The sequence below is a fragment of the Salvelinus fontinalis genome, chromosome 6 (genome assembly GCF_029448725.1).
Source record: "Salvelinus fontinalis isolate EN_2023a chromosome 6, ASM2944872v1, whole genome shotgun sequence".
Taxonomy (NCBI): Eukaryota; Metazoa; Chordata; class Actinopteri; order Salmoniformes; family Salmonidae; genus Salvelinus; species Salvelinus fontinalis.
Window position 1 is genome coordinate 81,148,865 of NC_074670.1, and position 13,365 is coordinate 81,162,229.

The 13,365-nt window shown below is 48.7% G+C and overlaps 1 protein-coding gene across 1 annotated transcript in view; it reads right to left on the reverse strand.

Annotated features, from left to right (window-relative positions):
- The window catches only part of LOC129858525 (plastin-3-like), a 101,213-nt gene that overhangs the window by 50,097 nt on the left and 37,751 nt on the right, over window positions 1-13,365 (reverse strand). The window contains exon 4 of the mRNA XM_055927830.1: window positions 4,650-4,779. Within this exon, the coding sequence (XP_055783805.1) occupies window positions 4,650-4,779 (130 nt within the window). The remainder of the gene's footprint in view (window positions 1-4,649; window positions 4,780-13,365) is intronic.

The following is a 13,365-nucleotide window of genomic DNA, read 5'->3' on the forward strand; positions in this document are numbered from 1 at the left end:
TGGGTTAATAACACAACCACACTGGGGGTTAATAACACAACCACACTGGGTTAATAACACAACCACACTGGGGGTTAATAACACAACCACACTGGGTTAATAACACAACCACACTGGGTTAATAACACAACTACACTGGGGGTTAATAACACAACTACACTGGGGGTTAATAACACAACTACACTGGGGGTTAATAACACAACCACACTGGGTTAATAACACAACCACACTGGGGGTTAATAACACAACCACACTGGGTTAATAACACAACCACACTGGGTTAATAACACAACTACACTGGGTTAATAACACAACCACACTGGGGGTTAATAACACAACCACACTGGGTTAATAACACAACTACACTGGTTTAATAACACAACCACACTGGGTTAATAACACAACTACACTGGGTTAATAACACAACTACACTGGGTTAATAACACAACCACACTGGGTTAATAACACAACCACACTGGGGGTTAATAACACAACCACACTGGGGGTTAATAACACAACCACACTGGGTTAATAACACAACCACACTGGGGGTTAATAACACAACCACACTGGGTTAATAACACAACCACACTGGGTTAAGAACACAACTACACTGGGTTAATAACACAACTACACTGGGTTAATAACACAACTACACTGGGTTAATAACACAACCACACTGGGTTAATAACACAACCACACTGGGTTAATAACACAACTACACTGGGTTAATAACACAACCACACTGGGGGTTAATAACACAACCACACTGGGTTAATAACACAACTACACTGGGGGTTAATAACACAACTACACTGGGTTAATAACACAACTACACTGGGGGTTAATAACACAACCACACTGGGGGTTAATAACACAACCACACTGGGGGTTAATAACACAACCACACTGGGTTAATAACACAACCACACTGGGTTAATAACACAACCACACTGGGTTAATAACACAACCACACTGGGTTAATAACACAACCACACTGGGGGTTAATAACACAACCACACTGGGTTAATAACACAACTACACTGGGGGTTAATAACACAACCACACTGGGTTAATAACACAACCACACTGGGTTAATAACACAACTACACTGGGGGTTAATAACACAACCACACTGGGTTAATAACACAACCACACTGGGTTAATAACACAACCACACTGGGTTAATAACACAACCACACTGGGGGTTAATAACACAACCACACTGGGTTAATAACACAACTACACTGGGGGTTAATAACACAACCACACTGGGGTTAATAACACAACCACACTGGGTTAATAACACAACTACACTGGGGGTTAACAACACAACCACACTGGGGGTTAATAACACAACCACACTGGGTTAATAACACAACCACACTGGGTTAATAACACAACTACACTGGGGGTTAATAACACAACTACACTGGGTTAATAACACAACTACACTGGGTTAATAACACAACTACACTGGGTTAATAACACAACCACACTGGGTTAATAACACAACCACACTGGGTTAATAACACAACTACACTGGGGGTTAATAACACAACTACACTGGGTTAATAACACAACCACACTGGGTTAATAACACAACCACACTGGGTTAATAACACAACTACACTGGGTTAATAACACAACTACACTGGGTTAATAACACAACCACACTGGGTTAATAACACAACTACACTGGGGGTTAATAACACAACTACACTGGGTTAATAACACAACCACACTGGGTTAATAACACAACCACACTGGGTTAATAACACAACTACACTGGGTTAATAACACAACCACACTGGGTTAATAACACAACTACACTGGGTTAATAACACAACTACACTGGGGGTTAATAACACAACCACACTGGGTTAATAACACAACCACACTGGGGGTTAATAACACAACCACACTGGGTTAACAACACAACCACACTGGGGGTTAATAACACAACCACACTGGGTTAATAACACAACCACACTGGGGGTTAATAACACAACCACACTGGGTTAATAACACAACTACACTGGGTTAATAACACAACCACACTGGGGGTTAATAACACAACCACACTGGGGGTTAATAACACAACTACACTGGGGGTTAATAACACAACCACACTGGGGTTAATAACACAACTACACTGGGGGTTAATAACACAACCACACTGGGTTAACAACACAACCACACTGGGGGTTAATAACACAACCACACTGGGTTAATAACACAACCACACTGGGTTAATAACACAACCACACTGGGGGTTAATAACACAACCACACTGGGTTAATAACACAACCACACTGGGTTAATAACACAACTACACTGGGTTAATAACACAACCACACTGGGGGTTAATAACACAACCACACTGGGTTAATAACACAACCACACTGGGTTAATAACACAACTACACTGGGTTAATAACACAACTACACTGGGGGTTAATAACACAACTACACTGGGTTAATAACACAACCACACTGGGTTAATAACACAACTACACTGGGTTAATAACACAACTACACTGGGGGTTAATAACACAACCACACTGGGGGTTAATAACACAACCACACTGGGTTAATAACACAACCACACTGGGTTAATAACACAATTACACTGGGTTAATAACACAACTAAACTGGGGGTTAATAACACAACCACACAGGGGGTTAATAACACAACTACACTGGGTTAATAACACAACCACACTGTGTTAATAACACAACTACACTGGGGGTTAATAACACAACCACACTGGGTTAATAACACAACCACACTGGGGGTTAATAACACAACCACACTGGGTTAATAACACAACTACACTGGGGGTTAATAACACAACCACACTGGGTTAATAACACAACCACACTGGGTTAATAACACAACCACACTGGGGGTTAATAACACAACCACAATGGGGGTTAATAACACAACCACACTGGGTTAATAACACAACCACACTGGGTTAATAACACAACTACACTGGGGGTTAATAACACAACTACACTGGGTTAATAACACAACCACACTGGGGGTTAATAACACAACCACACTGGGGGTTAATAACACAACCACACTGGGTTAATAACACAACTACACTGGGGGTTAATAACACAACTACACTGGGTTAATAACACAACTACACTGGGTTAATAACACAACTACACTGGGGGTTAATAACACAACCACACTGGGTTAATAACACAACCACACTGGGTTAATAACACAACTACACTGGGTTAATAACACAACTACACTGGGGGTTAATAACACAACCACACTGGGTTAATAACACAACCACACTGGGTTAATAACACAACCACACTGGGTTAATAACACAACCACACTGGGTTAATAACACAACCACACTGGGTTAATAACACAACTACACTGGGGGTTAATAACACAACCACACTGGGTTAATAACACAACCACACTGGGTTAATAACACAACCACACTGGGGGTTAATAACACAACCACACTGGGTTAACAACACAACTACACTGGGGGTTAATAACACAACTACACTGGGTTAATAACACAACCACACTGGGTTAATAACACAACCACACTGGGTTAATAACACAACCACACTGGGTTAATAACACAACCACACTGGGGGCTAATAACACAACCACACTGGGTTAATAACACAACTACACTGGGTTAATAACACAACCACACTGGGGGTTAATAACACAACCACACTGGGGGTTAATAACACAACCACACTGGGTTAATAACACAACCACACTGGGTTAATAACACAACTACACTGGGGGTTAATAACACAACCACACTGGGTTAATAACACAACCACACTGGGGGTTAATAACACAACCACACTGGGTTAATAACACAACCACACTGGGGGTTAATAACACAACCACACTGGGTTAATAACACAACCACACTGGGGGTTAATAACACAACCACACTGGGTTAATAACACAACCACACTGGGTTAATAACACAACCACACTGGGGGTTAATAACACAACCACACTGGGTTAATAACACAACCACACTGGGTTAATAACACAACTACACTGGGTTAATAACACAACCACACTGGGGGTTAATAACACAACCACACTGGGGGTTAATAACACAACCACACTGGGGGTTAATAACACAACCACACTGGGTTAATAACACAACCACACTGGGTTAATAACACAACCACACTGGGGGTTAATAACACAACCACACTGGGGGTTAATAACACAACCACACTGGGTTAATAACACAACCACACTGGGTTAATAACACAACCACACTGGGTTAATAACACAACCACACTGGGTTAATAACACAACTACACTGGGGGTTAATAACACAACCACACTGGGGGTTAATAACACAACCACACTGGGGGTTAATAACACAACCACACTGGGTTAATAACACAACCACACTGGGTTAATAACACAACCACACTGGGTTAATAACACAACCACACTGGGTTAATAACACAACTACACTGGGGGTTAATAACACAACCACACTGGGTTAATAACACAACTACATTGGGTTAATAACACAACCACACTGGGGGTTAATAACACAACCACACTGGGTTAATAACACAACCACACTGGGGGTTAATAACACACTAAGACGGTTGTGCTACCTGAGAATGAGTGTTGTGTTCCTTCACTAGACAGCTCACTGGTTCCTCCTATAGCCAGAATCCCCTCCTTCCTGTTGATGGCCTTCCTGAAGCTCTTAGCTATGTCATCACCCTTCAGCTCCTTGGCGATCTGTATAACACAAACACATGTTATATATGTCTCCTGTCTGATAGGACTACCTCATCACCAGACCAGGAGCCTGTCTCCTGTCTGATAGGACTACCTCATCACCAGACCAGGAGCCTGTCTGATAGGACTACCTCATCACCAGACCATGAGCCTGTCTCCTGTCTGATAGGACTACCTCATCACCAGACCATGAGCCTGACTCCTGTCTGATAGAACTACCTCATCACCAGACCAGGAGCCTGTCTCATGTCTGATAGGACTACCTCATCACCAGACCATGAGCCTGTCTCCTGGCTGATAGGACTACCTCATCACCAGACCAGGAGCCTGTCTCATGTCTGATAGGACTACCTCATCACCAGACCATGAGCCTGTCTCCTGTCTGATAGGACTACCTCATCACCAGACCATGAGCCTGTCTCCTGGCGGATAGTACTACCTCATCACCAGACCATGAGCCTGTCTCCTGTCTGATAGGACTACCTCGTCACCAGACCATGAGCCTGTCTCCTGTCTGATAGGACTACCTCATCACCAGACCATGAGCTTGTCTCCTGTCTGATAGGACTACCTCATCACCAGACCATGAGCCTGTCTCCTGGCTGATAGGACTACCTCATCACCAGACCATGAGCCTGTCTCGTGGCTGATAGGACTACCTCATCACAAGACCATGAGCCTGTCTCCTGTCTGATAGGACTACCTCATCACCAGACCATGAGCCTGTCTCCTGTCTGATAGGACTACCTCATCACCAGACCATGAGCCTGTCTCCTGTAAGATAGGACTACCTCATCACCAGACCATGAGCCTGTCTCCTGGCTGATAGGACTACCTCATCACCAGACCACGAGCCTGTCTCATGTCTGATAGGACTACCTCATCACCAGACCAGGAGCCTGTCTCATATCTGATAGGACTACCTCATCACCAGACCATGATTCTGTCTCATGCCTGATAGGACTACCTCATCACCAGACCCTGAGCCTGTCTCCTGGCTGATAGGACTACCTCATCACCAGACCCTGAGCCTGTCTCCTGGCTGATAGGACTACCTCATCACCAGACCATTGGCCTGTCTCCTGTCTGATAGGACTACCTCATCAACAGACCATGAGCCTGTCTCCTGTCTGATAGTACTACCTCATCACCAGACCAGGAGCCTGTCTCCTGTCTGATAGGACTACCTCATCACCAGACCATGAGCCTGTCTCCTGTCTGATAGGACTACCTCATCACCAGAACATGAGCCTGTCTCCTGTCTGATAGGACTACCTCATCACCAGACCATGAGCCTGTCTCCTGTCTGATAGGACTACCTCATCACCAGACCATGAGCCTGTCTCCTGTCTGATAGGACTACCTCATCACCAGACCATGAGCCTGTCTCCTGGCTGATAGGACTACCTCATCACCAGACCAGGAGCCTGTCTCATGTCTGATAGGACTACCTCATCACCAGACCAGGAGCCTGTCTCATGTCTGATAGGACTACCTCATCACCAGACCATGATTCTGTCTCATGTCTGATAGGACTACCTCATCACCAGACCAGGAGCCTGTCTCCTGTCTGATAGGACTACCTCATCACCAGACCAGGAGCCTGTCTCCTTGCTGATAGGACTACCTCATCACCAGACCCTGAGCCTGTCTCCTGGCTGATAGGACTACCTCATCACCAGACCCTGAGCCTGTCTCCTGGCTGATAGGACTACCTCATCACCAGACCATGGGCCTGTCTCCTGTCTGATAGGACTACCTCATCACCAGACCATGAGCCTGTCTCCTGTCTGATAGGACTACCTCATCAACAGACCAGGAGCCTGTCTCCTGTCTGATAGGACTACCTCATCACCAGAACATGAGCCTGTCTCCTGTCTGATAGGACTACCTCATCACCAGACCATGAGCCTGTCTCCTGTCTGATAGGACTACCTCATCACCAGACCATGAGCCTGTCTCCTGTCTGATAGGACTACCTCATCACCAGACCAGGAGCCTGTCTCCTGTCTGATAGGACTACCTCATCACCAGACCATTAGCCTGTCTCCTGTCTGATAGGACTACCTCATCACCAGACCATGAGCCTGTCTCCTGGCTGATAGGGCTACCTCATCACCAGACCATGAGCCTGTCTCATGTCTGATAGGACTACCTCATCACCAGACCCTGAGCCTGTCTCCTGGCTGATAGGACTACCTCATCACCAGACCCTGAGCCTGTCTCCTGGCTGATAGGACTACCTCATCACCAGACCATGAGCCTGTCTCCTGTCTGATAGGACTACCTCATCACCAGACCATGAGCCTGTCTCCTGTCTGATACGACTACCTCATCACCAGACCATGAGCCTGTCTCATGTCTCATAGGACTACCTCATCACCAGACCATGAGCCTGTCTCCTGTCTGATAGGACTACCTCATCACCAGACCATGAGCCTGTCTCCTGGCTGATAGGACTACCTCATCACAAGACCGTGAGCCTGTCTCCTGTCTGATAGGACTACCTCATCACCAGACCATGAGCCTGTCTCCTGTCTGATAGGACTACCTCATCACCAGACCATGAGCTTGTCTCCTGTCTGATAGGACTACCTCATCACCAGACCATGAGCCTGTCTCCTGGCTGATAGGACTACCTCATCACCAGACCATGAGCCTGTCTCCTGGCTGATAGGACTACCTCATCACAAGACCATGAGCCTGTCTCCTGTCTGATAGGACTACCTCATCACCAGACCATGAGCCTGTCTCCTGTCTGATAGGACTACCTCATCACCAGACCATGAGCCTGTCTCCTGTAAGATAGGACTACCTCATCACCAGACCATGAGCCTGTCTCCTGGCTGATAGGACTACCTCATCACCAGACCAGGAGCCTGTCTCATATCTGATAGGACTACCTCATCACCAGACCATGATTCTGTCTCATGCCTGATAGGACTACCTCATCACCAGACCCTGAGCCTGTCTCCTGGCTGATAGGACTACCTCATCACCAGACCCTGAGCCTGTCTCCTGGCTGATAGGACTACCTCATCACCAGACCATTGGCCTGTCTCCTGTCTGATAGGACTACCTCATCAACAGACCATGAGCCTGTCTCCTGTCTGATAGTACTACCTCATCACCAGACCAGGAGCCTGTCTCCTGTCTGATAGGACTACCTCATCACCAGACCATGAGCCTGTCTCCTGTCTGATAGGACTACCTCATCACCAGAACATGAGCCTGTCTCCTGTCTGATAGGACTACCTCATCACCAGACCATGAGCCTGTCTCCTGTCTGATAGGACTACCTCATCACCAGACCATGAGCCTGTCTCCTGTCTGATAGGACTACCTCATCACCAGACCATGAGCCTGTCTCCTGGCTGATAGGACTACCTCATCACCAGACCAGGAGCCTGTCTCATGTCTGATAGGACTACCTCATCACCAGACCAGGAGCCTGTCTCATGTCTGATAGGACTACCTCATCACCAGACCATGATTCTGTCTCATGTCTGATAGGACTACCTCATCACCAGACCAGGAGCCTGTCTCCTGTCTGATAGGACTACCTCATCACCAGACCAGGAGCCTGTCTCCTTGCTGATAGGACTACCTCATCACCAGACCCTGAGCCTGTCTCCTGGCTGATAGGACTACCTCATCACCAGACCCTGAGCCTGTCTCCTGGCTGATAGGACTACCTCATCACCAGACCATGGGCCTGTCTCCTGTCTGATAGGACTACCTCATCACCAGACCATGAGCCTGTCTCCTGTCTGATAGGACTACCTCATCAACAGACCAGGAGCCTGTCTCCTGTCTGATAGGACTACCTCATCACCAGAACATGAGCCTGTCTCCTGTCTGATAGGACTACCTCATCACCAGACCATGAGCCTGTCTCCTGTCTGATAGGACTACCTCATCACCAGACCATGAGCCTGTCTCCTGTCTGATAGGACTACCTCATCACCAGACCAGGAGCCTGTCTCCTGTCTGATAGGACTACCTCATCACCAGACCATTAGCCTGTCTCCTGTCTGATAGGACTACCTCATCACCAGACCATGAGCCTGTCTCCTGGCTGATAGGGCTACCTCATCACCAGACCATGAGCCTGTCTCATGTCTGATAGGACTACCTCATCACCAGACCCTGAGCCTGTCTCCTGGCTGATAGGACTACCTCATCACCAGACCCTGAGCCTGTCTCCTGGCTGATAGGACTACCTCATCACCAGACCATGAGCCTGTCTCCTGTCTGATAGGACTACCTCATCACCAGACCATGAGCCTGTCTCCTGTCTGATACGACTACCTCATCACCAGACCATGAGCCTGTCTCATGTCTGATAGGACTACCTCATCACCAGACCATGAGCCTGTCTCCTGTCTGATAGGACTACCTCATCACCAGACCATGAGCCTGTCTCCTGTCTGATAGGACTACCTCATCACCAGACAATGAGCCTGTCTCCTGGCTGATAGGACTACCTCATCACAAGACCGTGAGCCTGTCTCCTGTCTGATAGGACTACCTCATCACCAGACCATGAGCCTGTCTCCTGTCTGATAGGACTACCTCATCACCAGACCATGAGCCTGTCTCCTGTCTGATAGGACTACCTCATCACCAGACCATGAGCCTGTCTCCTGTAAGATAGGACTACCTCATCACCAGACCATGAGCCTGTCTCCTGGCTGATAGGACTACCTCATCACCAGACCAGGAGCCTGTCTCATGTCTGATAGGACTACCTCATCACCAGACCAGGAGCCTGTCTCATGTCTGATAGGACTACCTCATCACCAGACCATGATTCTGTCTCATGTCTGATAGGACTACCTCATCACCAGACCAGGAGCCTGTCTCCTGGCTGATAGGACTACCTCATCACCAGACCCTGAGCCTGTCTCCTGGCTGATAGGACTACCTCATCACCAGACCATGGGCCTGTCTCCTGGCTGATAAGACTACCTCATCAACAGACCATGAGCCTATCTCCTGTCTGATAGGACTACCTCATCACCAGACCATGGGCCTGTCTCCTGTCTGATAGGACTACCTCATCAACAGACCATGAGCCTGTCTCCTGTCTGATAGGACTACCTCATCACCAGCCCATGAGCCTGTCTCCTGTCTGATAGGACTACCTCATCACCAGACCCTGAGCCTGTCTCCTGGCTGATAGGACTACCTCATCACCAGACCCTGAGCCTGTCTCCTGGCTGATAGGACTACCTCATCACCAGACCATGGGCCTGTCTCCTGTCTGATAGGACTACCTCATCACCAGACCATGAGCCTGTCTCCTGGCTGATAGGGCTACCTCATCACCAGACCATGAGCCTGTCTCCTGTCTGATAGGACTACCTCATCACCAGACCATGAGCCTGTCTCGTGTCTGATAGGACTACCTCATCACCAGACCATGAGCCTGTATCCTGTTTTATAGGACTACCTCTTCACCAGACCATGAGCCTGTCTCCTGTCTGATAGGACTACCTCATCACCAGACCATGAGCCTGTCTCCTGTCTGATAGAACTACCTCATCACCAGACCATGAGCCTGTCTCCTGTTTTATAGGACTACCTCATCACCAGACCATGAGCCTGTCTCCTGTCTGATACGACTACCTCATCACCAGACCATGAGCCTGTCTCATGTCTGATAGGACAACCTCATCACCAGACCAGGAGCCTGTCTCATGTCTGATAGGACTACCTCATCACCAGACCATGATTCTGTCTCATGCCTGATAGGACTACCTCATCACCAGACCCTGAGCCTGTCTCCTGGCTGATAGGACTACCTCATCACCAGACCCTGAGCCTGTCTCCTGGCTGATAGGACTACCTCATCACCAGACCATGGGCCTGTCTCCTGTCTGATAGGACTACCTCATCAACAGACCATGAGCCTGTCTCCTGTCTGATAGGACTACCTCATCACCAGACCAGGAGCCTGTCTCCTGTCTGATAGGACTACCTCATCACCAGACCATGAGCCTGTCTCCTGTCTGATAGGACTACCTCATCACCAGACCATGAGCCTGTCTCCTGTCTGATAGGACTACCTCATCACCAGACCATGAGCCTGTCTCCTGTCTGATAGGACTACCTCATCACCAGAACATGAGCCTGTCTCCTGTCTGATAGGACTACCTCATCACCAGACCATGAGCCTGTCTCCTGTCTGATAGGACTACCTCATCACCAGACCATGAGCCTGTCTCCTGTCTGATAGGACTACCTCATCACCAGACCATGAGCCTGTCTCCTGGCTGATAGGACTACCTCATCACCAGACCAGGAGCCTGTCTCATGTCTGATAGGACTACCTCATCACCAGACCAGGAGCCTGTCTCATGTCTGATAGGACTACCTCATCACCAGACCATGATTCTGTCTCATGTCTGATAGGACTACCTCATCACCAGACCAGGAGCCTGTCTCCTGTCTGATAGGACTACCTCATCACCAGACCATGAGCCTGTCTCCTGGCGGATAGTACTACCTCATCACCAGACCATGAGCCTGTCTCCTGTCTGATAGGACTACCTCGTCACCAGACCATGAGCCTGTCTCCTGTCTGATAGGACTACCTCATCACCAGACCATGAGCTTGTCTCCTGTCTGAAAGGACTACCTCATCACCAGACCATGAGCCTGTCTCCTGGCTGATAGGACTACCTCATCACCAGACCATGAGCCTGTCTCGTGGCTGATAGGACTACCTCATCACAAGACCATGAGCCTGTCTCCTGTCTGATAGGACTACCTCATCACCAGACCATGAGCCTGTCTCCTGTCTGATAGGACTACCTCATCACCAGACCATGAGCCTGTCTCCTGTAAGATAGGACTACCTCATCACCAGACCATGAGCCTGTCTCCTGGCTGATAGGACTACCTCATCACCAGACCACGAGCCTGTCTCATGTCTGATAGGACTACCTCATCACCAGACCAGGAGCCTGTCTCATATCTGATAGGACTACCTCATCACCAGACCATGATTCTGTCTCATGCCTGATAGGACTACCTCATCACCAGACCCTGAGCCTGTCTCCTGGCTGATAGGACTACCTCATCACCAGACCCTGAGCCTGTCTCCTGGCTGATAGGACTACCTCATCACCAGACCATTGGCCTGTCTCCTGTCTGATAGGACTACCTCATCAACAGACCATGAGCCTGTCTCCTGTCTGATAGTACTACCTCATCACCAGACCAGGAGCCTGTCTCCTGTCTGATAGGACTACCTCATCACCAGACCATGAGCCTGTCTCCTGTCTGATAGGACTACCTCATCACCAGAACATGAGCCTGTCTCCTGTCTGATAGGACTACCTCATCACCAGACCATGAGCCTGTCTCCTGTCTGATAGGACTACCTCATCACCAGACCATGAGCCTGTCTCCTGTCTGATAGGACTACCTCATCACCAGACCATGAGCCTGTCTCCTGGCTGATAGGACTACCTCATCACCAGACCAGGAGCCTGTCTCATGTCTGATAGGACTACCTCATCACCAGACCAGGAGCCTGTCTCATGTCTGATAGGACTACCTCATCACCAGACCATGATTCTGTCTCATGTCTGATAGGACTACCTCATCACCAGACCAGGAGCCTGTCTCCTGTCTGATAGGACTACCTCATCACCAGACCAGGAGCCTGTCTCCTTGCTGATAGGACTACCTCATCACCAGACCCTGAGCCTGTCTCCTGGCTGATAGGACTACCTCATCACCAGACCCTGAGCCTGTCTCCTGGCTGATAGGACTACCTCATCACCAGACCATGGGCCTGTCTCCTGTCTGATAGGACTACCTCATCACCAGACCATGAGCCTGTCTCCTGTCTGATAGGACTACCTCATCAACAGACCAGGAGCCTGTCTCCTGTCTGATAGGACTACCTCATCACCAGAACATGAGCCTGTCTCCTGTCTGATAGGACTACCTCATCACCAGACCATGAGCCTGTCTCCTGTCTGATAGGACTACCTCATCACCAGACCATGAGCCTGTCTCCTGTCTGATAGGACTACCTCATCACCAGACCAGGAGCCTGTCTCCTGTCTGATAGGACTACCTCATCACCAGACCATTAGCCTGTCTCCTGTCTGATAGGACTACCTCATCACCAGACCATGAGCCTGTCTCCTGGCTGATAGGGCTACCTCATCACCAGACCATGAGCCTGTCTCATGTCTGATAGGACTACCTCATCACCAGACCCTGAGCCTGTCTCCTGGCTGATAGGACTACCTCATCACCAGACCCTGAGCCTGTCTCCTGGCTGATAGGACTACCTCATCACCAGACCATGAGCCTGTCTCCTGTCTGATAGGACTACCTCATCACCAGACCATGAGCCTGTCTCCTGTCTGATACGACTACCTCATCACCAGACCATGAGCCTGTCTCATGTCTCATAGGACTACCTCATCACCAGACCATGAGCCTGTCTCCTGTCTGATAGGACTACCTCATCACCAGACCATGAGCCTGTCTCCTGGCTGATAGGACTACCTCATCACAAGACCGTGAGCCTGTCTCCTGTCTGATAGGACTACCTCATCA